General features: G+C 43.1%; 1 protein-coding gene across 1 annotated transcript; it reads right to left on the bottom strand.

The window, feature by feature from the left end:
- LOC121535049 (angiopoietin-related protein 4) lies at positions 1-7,872 on the bottom strand. Its single transcript, XM_041841736.2, has 7 exons — positions 7,218-7,872; positions 6,070-6,180; positions 5,882-5,972; positions 2,509-2,622; positions 2,153-2,248; positions 1,394-1,672; positions 1-1,268 (listed from the first exon to the last, which is right to left on the bottom strand). Exons 1-7 carry the CDS (start codon positions 7,728-7,730, stop codon positions 1,084-1,086), a joined length of 1,389 nt encoding a protein of 462 aa, XP_041697670.1. The 5' UTR covers positions 7,731-7,872; the 3' UTR covers positions 1-1,083.
- Positions 7,873-9,823: the final 1,951 nt, after the last annotated feature.

Raw genomic sequence — 9,823 nt, 5'->3', positions numbered from 1 at the left:
TCTTTAAATAATTTTTATTGGCTGGTTCATGCCAAAGATCTCTTTAAAAAACAACAGCAATTTTACAACTGGAAAACATAAAATAGACTATATAAATTACAAACAGGCAATACCAGAAATATATAAAGATTCTTTACAACTTTTAAATAAAGAAGGGAAAAACTCAAGTCATCGACAAGAACACTAGAGAATGTTACAACAGGTTACAGTAAAGGTTCTGAAGAGACAGTCGATATTCATTCATCATACACTATACAGAAAGAAATGACTCTGGTCATTTTAAAGGCAGTCAATATGACTGAGGAATAAAACATCTCCACAAGAACGCAACAGTGGAGCGGGAGCTTACTTTGATTCAAAATAAAACAGCAGGAAAAGTTACTTTTACAAAGGCTGGAATGGTGTTTGCTCCATAGAGAAACGTGAAATGTAGACAATGAAACCACAATTGCTGTCTCATTACGTACTGTAATTCTGTAATTCTAGTTTACATTGATTATTTCTTTATATATGCCTTTGAATAGCTAATGCCATTACTTTCATGTGGAAAACAACTAATTGTTTCAGTCACCATTTGGTCCATACAATCGGATTAAGAAACTCTAGAGTTGCCCCACTTGTACAACTACAGTGGAGGGCAGTGTTCATGCTGACAGTACTGGATTCTAGCTAGAAATCACAGTTCAACATCTGGGAGAGCTCGCATTTAAAAACATCTGATGGGTCTCAACATGTGTAAAATGCTTGGTTTCTCACATGATGGAACTCGCCTCATTCTGTTCCATTAATTTCTACTAAGGCTGATGCACATGTACTTCTTCACTTCTTAAACAGACATTTCTGCATTGTTCGGTTGTGTCTGTAGCTGAGAGACTTGAAGACTTTCGAAAAACAGAGCTTAGGAAACATGGAGCTCATTCAACTATGAGTTCATTTGGCTTTTATGATGGCCTTGGCTCTGTTGGAAGTCTCAGTGGCTGAGGCCTGGGCTGAGCGGGTAGCTAACCCAACTCATCGGTCAACCACCTCTAACTGTGTTTCAATTTAAGAAGAGAAAAGTCTGAAGACTGCCATGTCTCTCCTCTATGACTTGTCCTCGATGGCGGCGGGGGCGATCATCATGACGCTGGTCTTCAGGGGATAGTAACGTCCACGCCAGGTCTTCCAGAAGACCCCCTGCTTCCTCTGATGCCTCTGCTTGGGAGGAGGGCTCATGAAGTAGCGCCCGTTCAGGTTGGAGCGTCCGCAGTTGCTGAACCACCAGCCACCTGGAGAAAGAGAGCAAACAACATTGACATTGGTGCTCCATTCCGAATTTGAGTTATTGAGAGAGAAATCTTAGACCTCAAGATAAAATTAGGACAAAAAGTCACTTTGAAAAAGATGAGCGTACCAGAGAGGTGTTTGGCGCAGTTGGTGTCACTCTTCTGGTCATTGTCTTGGTCGCGGGTGGAGAAGGGCAGGCCGGAGGCGTCGGTGGCCAGGGAGCTCTCCAGGTTGCCGATAGAGGTCTCCTGGATGTGGAGGGCGTAGTGACTCTCCTCCCCGCCCAGGCGGATGGGGTACTGGATGGTCTCAGAATCGTCCCTCCAGTCGGAAAACTTGACCTTGAGGGTGTAGTCAGTGTCTTTGGCCACAGCATGCATCTTCTCAAGACCAAGCCAGAACTCACCTAGTGAGAGAGATCAAACAAGGGTTAAAACCTAATCGGTGGCTGTGGTAGCATGTGCAAAGTCTGCATACATGTGTCCAGCTATCTCAGTGTCTTCGTTAATTTAAAAGATCTGATCGTAACAGGGCCAGTAATCACTTAATGGAATTTAAAAGGAATAGAACATGTGATTTGGTCACTTCGGGCACCTAAAGCCACCAGTGTCATTAAAGCTGCAGATTAGATGGTTGTTTATGCCAAACCTGCCATATCAAGATCCACCTGATCCCTCGATCTTGACATCTACAATCCTGTATTAGTGTTAGTATCACTGCTTGTTAATCAAACTGAACTGGGAGGCTTCGGGTCAAGCGCTCTGCGCTGTACTCTTCTATGCTGTGGCTATGGGTGGTACTGTCCGAATCTCGGTATGACCTCGCTAGCTAGCGCTAGTGGAATTTAGTGAGGGAGATGAGAAAAGATAACAGAGGATTTATTTACCACTCAGACTGCCAAAGCCGCTCTGGTACGCCTGCCATAGCTGGTCAAAGTCAACTGAGCCATTCTGGCGCCTCTGGATCACAGTCCAGCCACCTTCTGTAGAGAGGAAAGAGGAAGAGCAGTTGGATTAGTCTAGACCATGAGCAATTTACTACAGCCAACTGTCATAAATGTATTGATACAATGTGTTTAGATACTAAGCTATAGGGAAACCTTATACGGTGACCTGCCCCTATAGGGGCTTTTGAGCTATCCTTTTGCCTGAAGATAATGATTGGTTGTTGGACTAGTTAACAATTGTTAGTTAAGCCCTGTAAATAGAACACAAGGGTATAACGCTGGCTAATTCCACTTACCGGCTGTCATTTCGCAGAAGACTTCAAAGGATTGGTAGTTTAATGGCTGAATGGTGTACACGCCGCTGGCCGTCTCACCTTTCAGGAACAGTTCATGGCAATCTGAGGCCATCTCTGAAAGAACAAACACAAAAATACAACATGGTTCACAAACAGTTCGTCCACACTTCATATCTCAAATAGTCAGTATCAGTGCACGTCGTCAAGGTCTGTGTCCTAACAGTGCTTTGGCCTTTCCCCTACACTGGCACAAATATAAATAAATAAAATAAATGAGAAATGACTCCTTCAACTACAAAACAAAACTCTGGTTTCTCATCTCGAGCTCCTTAAACTTCAAACTGTAATGCCGGCCAGCAGCCATCATGGAGCTTGTTTGTGAGCAAATGGGCAAAAGTCCACTCTGCCAACTCCACTGTTTTCTCCTGAGGGATTTCACACTTCTAGGGACATTGTTGGAGAACATGTCTACCTTTCACTTAATAACTAGGTCATATGTTCAGGAATCAGGATACATCTGGTTTCCCTATCTGGGATCCAGTAGAGGCTGGTGGAGAGGACGGCCTCATTTTAATGGCTGGAATGTAATTGAAGGAACGGAGTCAAATGTGGTTTCCATATTTTTTATACTGTTCCATTTATTCCATTCCAACCATTACAATGAGCCCGTTCTCCTATAGGTCCTCCCACCAGCCTCCACTGCTGGGATCCCTATCATTGACTTCTCCATTGTAGCTCTCCAGGTCTGTGAATGCTGAATGTTTGCAAATAAAGCGGCCTTATCGTGAAGTGGGTTTATCAGTAGTTGGAACCCTAACACAGATAAAGTGTTAATGTGTTGTGCCCTAGTCCGAACTGCCTGGAAAAAAAGAGAGCTCATTGCTTAGTAGTAAACATGACCTTTCTCCCAGTTCCCAAGCAGACTCCCACCTCAGCTGCCTGGCTTATTGATTGCAAACAACTCAACTCGCATTCCACTACCCCCCTTCTGTCCTCCCTCTCCCTCCACCTCCCCTTCCCCTCCTGTTTGTCTCACCTCCCTCACATGCACAGCAGCCAGTCAGTGACATAGGAATGCATGGCCACTGCATGCACAGGGAATGCTCAGAGAGTGCTGTCACTATATGGGATAGAGACAGCCAGGCAGCATCAACAAAAGGCCTGGGGGGCCCATTGGCTGTAATGTGCCTGATAACGAGTTAAGTTGGTGCACAGCACAACCTTAATGTTTTCCAGAAAATAGTTCACGTTTATATGATGCTGACTTGAGAGATATTGCATATGTTCATCAGCTATGATGCTCTTTGTCTGCACCAATCGCCTAAACTATGATTAAAGATTAATTGAATTGGGGCCAATCAATCAATATTGGTTTTGGTTTGACTTGGTTGCTATTTTTAGTTTTCAAGTACAAACATGAGTGCAGACCACAGGACCGCAACACATCACTTTTCTGGAATAACCCTTCTAGGCGATGCATGAGCTCTATTGATTAGCGATGGGTAGTTGTAGTCGCGATTTGCCTTGCGGTCAGGGGTTCTCCTCAACTTTGGCACATTCATCTATGCCCGAAGAGGCGGGAGTCTACGGGGATAGAGAGCTGGAGGAGGGATGGAGGAGGGGAGAAGGTGGACATCTGACTTCTCTGACAGATCTGGGGGAAGAGTTGGACATTCTTGAGGGATTTACGATTATTTGTTTTATGGGAAGGAGTAGAAAGTGGAGAGCTGGAAGGATGGAGGAACAAAGGAGGCCGTCAGTGTCTTCAAAACAACAAAGGATGTGTGTGCAAAATTCACCAGACAAAATTAGACCACCTCCATTTTCTTGCTTTCTTTTATGACTTTTTCTGGCTCTGGCCCAGAGGACCTAATCTGAAGAACATAGCATACTAGTTTTGGAAATTCCCCACTCCCCCTCCCCTAGCTCTGTCAGATTTGTAATCCCTCTGTACTGGGGGTCTATTGTGACCCTGAGATAACACTGTCCAAGACTGCTGAACTCTCCCCCAAATGAAGTCCAGCCAGAGGACTTGTTTCTTTTATAACATTCCTGAAATCCTGCTGTCAGAACTTGTCGTGAGAGGACTCTGTGTTCTGCTGGGTGACTGCATCTCACAGCTCTGGGTTCATCTTTCAACTACCTCCCTCAGTGTCTATCAGACAGTGTGAAATATTTTTATATAACCACGAGTGATGTTGCTTGTGATTGAGAGAGCAATACTTTACTTGTTTTAACAGGCAATATACTGAAATGGTATAACCATGTTACTTTCTTTTTCAATCAACTCTAGTAGGTCAACCACATATCTGACCAACATACATAAAGTGACGTGGTTTGCATAGGTCACATTCAGAGGGATATATGATTAATTGAATTTCCTGTATAGTCATTTTGTTTCATTCATATCCCCCCCACTGAGGACTAAACAGGAACTTGCCGTGAGTTAGGCCTAATCATTGTTCCATTGCCAGAAACCATGGAACTAGTGTCAGAACTTTTCCCTACTTGGTCATGATCCAACTCTATTCTGCTCTGATGAAAGCCCATATTATGAGTAGGTCACTGTAGTACATTTCAGATGGGAACAGCTGCCTGACGTGGGTGTAGGTTGAGGACATCGTGATCACATTTACAATTACTGTACTGCAGTATTGAGTAAGACAGGGTGTAGCATTACTTAATGTACACTTCCTGATGTGATCTTTTTCTTTATACTGTGAATATATGCTATTTTCTGTGAACCCAATGAAAACACCCAATGGGCACAGATGTCAGTTCAACGTCTAGTTCTGATTTACATTTGGTTGAGTTGTCAACTAACATGAATTCAACGTGAAATCAACCAAAACATTTCACCATGTCATTGGATTTAGGTTAAAAGTTGCGTGAAAAAATACAAAATGTCCTTATGTTGATGTCTTTTTGCAAATCCAATCAGATTCCCACATTGATTAAACGTCATCACATATACTTTTTGGGTGGAAATGTCGTATTCAAAACAACTCGGGAATCAGAAATCTCAGACTCCGACTTGAGTGCGTTCAAGACAACTGGGAACGTGTTCAAGACGACTGGGAACTTGTGACAAAACAAGCTCCAACTGGGATTCCATCAGACAAGTAATGGCCAATCACCTGTGCGTAATTTCTCGTGCGCTTTGGGCAGATAGATGAGCGCATAAAATTATCGGATAATTAAAGTTAATAGGCGTATACTTCACGTCATGTAGGGACAACTCCAGTTAAAGTTGATGTTTTAAGCCTCTTACTGTCCCTAAGCAGATGGCATGGGACGGGAGGTCAGTCTTTGTCTGGGTGTCTTAAAAGTTAATTGAATCAACGGATTTGACACGAAGCTTGGCTTTACTTACCGATGGGTGAGTCGCGCTGTTCAATGCTACCATTTTGAACGGCCTCCACTGGTTTACGACTGATTGCTGGTCTCTCTTTTGTCAGCTGAATCTGAGTGAGCAAGAAAACGAAACTTTAAATAAGTAATATAAAACAATAGCATAAGTCATGATAATGTTACAATTATTATTCACAGAGTGTTCCATACCTGGTTTTGCAGGGTTCTGATGTGCATGTTCTGCTTGTCAAGTTTATCTTGCTGGATTCGGATTCTGTTGACCAGGTCATCAATACGTTTATTCTGAGCTTCCAACATCCACTGAAAGAAAACAGAAAGGTAACCTGTTAGTCTTTCTCCTGTGACTTAATTTTAAGTAGCCTAGGTTACTTATAACATGAATAGCCCACCACAAAGCCGACATTGTGAACTAGACTATATCAAATAAACTGCAATACAGAACTCATATCCCACCCGAGCACATGTCCAAATTCAACGCTGGTATTTGTTTTCTCCAACATCTTTGGTTACATAACGCAGGGTTTTCCATCCCACAAAAAAGGTAATGTCAGAACAAGAAATTCTCTTTCGAGTTGTCAGGTGCTATAGCAGCTGTAAACCGTCTATAAATCAAGCGTGACATTTTCCTCAACTGGACCATGTTCCAAATATCAAGGTTTAAAAATTATTCACACATTCTGAAAATAAGGCGTGCAGTTCCTTTGTCTGGCAAGATTTAGCGTTTTCTCTGCACGTAGGCCAAGCTCTTCAGCACAATAGTAACATGCCCACTGGCGTGCCTTCTGTACAGTCCAAGTGATTCAGTCTGAATATCTTTCTGTCCCTTTGGGTCAATGGCAATAACCCCAGACCAACTGTTCTTGTCCATCAAAGTGCATCTCATGGCCCCCTCCAGTTGTTTTTCTGAAGATTGGTAGTGGTAGCAAATAGTCAATTTGTCAAACTATTATGCATGACTGATGTAGAAGAAAGTATAATACTAGTAGCCTACTGTATTAAGCAAGACTTTAATGTTAATCAATTCATCTATTTGCTGTGGTGTTTTGTCATGGTAGCACAGTGAATGAATAGGCCAGGCTGCTTACTGTAAAAAAACATGGTAATGCCTTCATACAATTGAAGATCAGAAATGATTGGATAGAATGGCAACTGCAGAGAAGTAAGCTTATAAAGGGGGAGACATGCAGCAATCAGCTTACAGTTTGTCTTGTCAGTAACTTTCTCTCAAGTCATTTGCTCTCCTTCTTTCACGTCAAATGCACAGTTGTACTATAGCTTTTTCAAACAGAAAGACAACAAAGTATCATACCAAATAGAGTCATGGATTCTCTCCTTACCTGAATGATGCGTGCATCGCTGTAGTTGCCAGCATTCATGTCGGGCAGCCCCTCTCCCTGCAGCATGCCGTCCACCTTCTCCTCCAGCTTGTTCATCCTCTCATCCACCCTCTTCCTCTCCTGCTGCATCTCCTCTGTCCTCTCCCTCAGCTCGGCCGTCACGTTGAGCACCTTGACTTCCCTGTTCTCCAGCCCCCGGGCCCGGGCCTTCAGTGCATCGCCCTCCGCCTGCAGCCTCTGGCTCTCCTTGCCCAGGTCGGCCACGGTGCCATTGAAGACCTTCAGCTTGGCAGTGATGTCCCTCATCTGGCCCTTGGTCTTGTCCACATGCTCCTTGAGCCCCTGACCCAGCTGGAGCAGGCCGTGGGCGATCACATTCACATCGTCCCACGCCGCATACTGCACCCTCTTCTCCTTCCCACCAGTGGCCGAGCCTCCTCGTCTCTCGAAGGGGTTGCCGGTGGCCATCAAAATGACCAGGCACAGAGTCACACTTACTAGTGTTGTCTTCATTGTCGATTGCTTTCCTTTGTTTGTTGACTCGGTTTCTTTGGTTGGTTTTATTGTCAGGTGGGTTGCAGAGGCATGCAAAGTGTGCACCCTTCTCTTTCCAGTTGGTTACTAGATCTCAAGCTCCTACCTCTCTGTGCAGAGCACTTCGGTTTTATACTTTCAGAGCCCTTCAACTCCAGCCAGCTGGCTGATCTGATTGGCTGGCCGAGCAGAGGGGGGAGAGCTGCTCTCTGGTTTCTCCCCCACTCTTTATGTCTACAGGAGGACTGGGAGGGGAGCACATGATGTAACAATGAAGCTGGTTTCCATCAGTACCCTTAGAATACAGTAAATAAATAAATGTCAGGCAAACCATTGCACATTGACATGCACAGCTGTATGATAAAGACAGCTTTTTGTGCAAACACATTAGGATGTATTCATGATCATAAGGATGTTAAACAGCAAGCTGCTGTCACTATAACGTTTCTATCATTCAGTACCCAGAAAAAGGGTTCAGACATGTCAGTGCACTTACATTGACAACCACACAGCTGTATGATAAAGGATAGATTGACTCACTTTGTGTGAACACATCATGATGAACATATGATGTAACAAAGAAAGTGGTTGCTATCACATCAAGATAGGAAAGCCATATAGGCTGATTAAAATATATATATATGTTTACTAAACAAAAATATAAACGCAACATGCAACAATTTCTAAGATTTTACTGAGTTACAGTTCATATAAGGAAATCAGTCAATTGAAATAACTTCATTAGGCCCTGATCTATGGATTTCACATGACTGAGCAGGGGTGCAGCCATGGGTGTCCTTGGAGGGCATAGGCCCACCCACTGGGGAGCCAGGCCCAGCCAATCAGAATGAGTTTTCCCCCACAAAAGGGCATTTCTGGGATGTTTTTATTTCAGCTCATGGAACATGGGACCAACACTTTACATGTTGCGTTTTATATTTTTGTTCAGTATATATTCAGGGGAACCAATTGAGACAAACAACTTACAACATGATAATTCAATAAATCAATAAGATAACAACAAATAAACTACAGGATACAGCAGATACAGACACACCACATCTCAACAACACAAATAAAACCCCACAATCAACCAAAACACTTGCAAACCTCAGTGAATTCATCCCTCATCAGTGTTCTAAACAGCCCTATTGGCATCAAGGATTCAAGATTGAATGATGTTTGTAAATTATTCCAAACATGGGCGCCTTAAAACTAAAGACTGATTTACCTAGGTTGATAGAGACACGAGGGACCTCGAGTTAACCAACCCTGTGAGCGGGTTTGGTGCCGCGTACTCTTATACTTTAACAGAGAAGTGAGATCTGTTTGAAGCTTGTGTAGAAGAGCTTTGTAAACAAAAAGGGATAAGTTACGGGATCTATGGGAAGGAACTAAGAGAGGTCCAGCTGACCTTCTATGCAGTGATGAGGATTAAACCTGTCACTTGTGATTGATACTGACATCGATTTCTTTGTTTTTGATAATGTGTTATGGTGTGACTTGACCATAATATAATGACACAAGTTACCATCACTTCCCATAAATAAGGGATTTAGATAAATCAGTGGACTGCATTCATTTTACACAAGGTTTAAACAACTCAATGTTACATTGCATATTCATTTGCATAGTTAAGAATTTGACAGAATATGTACAGTTTGTGAATAAACATGGTCTTGCTTCCTCCATAAAGAAAAATAACTGATTGTACTTCATTTAATGAAGCACTTCTTAACAAACGCCATGTAGATTGTAGATATTAGTGCTTATTAGAAAACACATCCATCAAAGTACAGAGAAAGTTTTTTCTCCGATAGTGTTATCTGAGGCAGCTTAATCATATGGCTGGGATAAAATGAAGCCGATGGCAGTTGTGTGAAGTCATTGGCACTGTGTTGGACGTCAGGGGGAACGTGCTGTATAATTTGGACTGGGGCCTGGAGTGCTCCTCTGTTAGGCCTGCTGTGAGGCAGGAGCAGTGTGAGAATTAGGGGAAAGTTCACCACAGAGAATGCCTACATTATATGGTAATTCCCAAGGTCCAGATTTAACACCCACTGCTGGGGAGC

Source organism: Coregonus clupeaformis, chromosome 21, assembly GCF_020615455.1.
Source record: "Coregonus clupeaformis isolate EN_2021a chromosome 21, ASM2061545v1, whole genome shotgun sequence".
Taxonomy (NCBI): Eukaryota; Metazoa; Chordata; class Actinopteri; order Salmoniformes; family Salmonidae; genus Coregonus; species Coregonus clupeaformis.
The sequence above is the reverse complement of the archived record's forward strand: the minus strand, read 5'-3'. Positions and strand labels throughout refer to the sequence as shown.

What these genes read in the sequence shown, in the direction of transcription:
- LOC121535049 (XM_041841736.2), bottom strand. Translation starts at nt 7,730, where the DNA reads ATGAAGACAACACTAGTAAGTGTGACTCTGTGCCTGGTCATTTTGATG. An exon ending in GCGATGCACGCATCATTCAG is followed by an intron (nt 6,181 to 7,217) that starts GTAAGGAGAGAA and finishes GTTTTCTTTCAG; the next exon opens with TGGATGTTGGAAGCTCAGAA. An exon ending in ACAGCGCGACTCACCCATCG is followed by an intron (nt 2,623 to 5,881) that starts GTAAGTAAAGCC and finishes TTGTTCTTTCAG; the next exon opens with AGATGGCCTCAGATTGCCAT.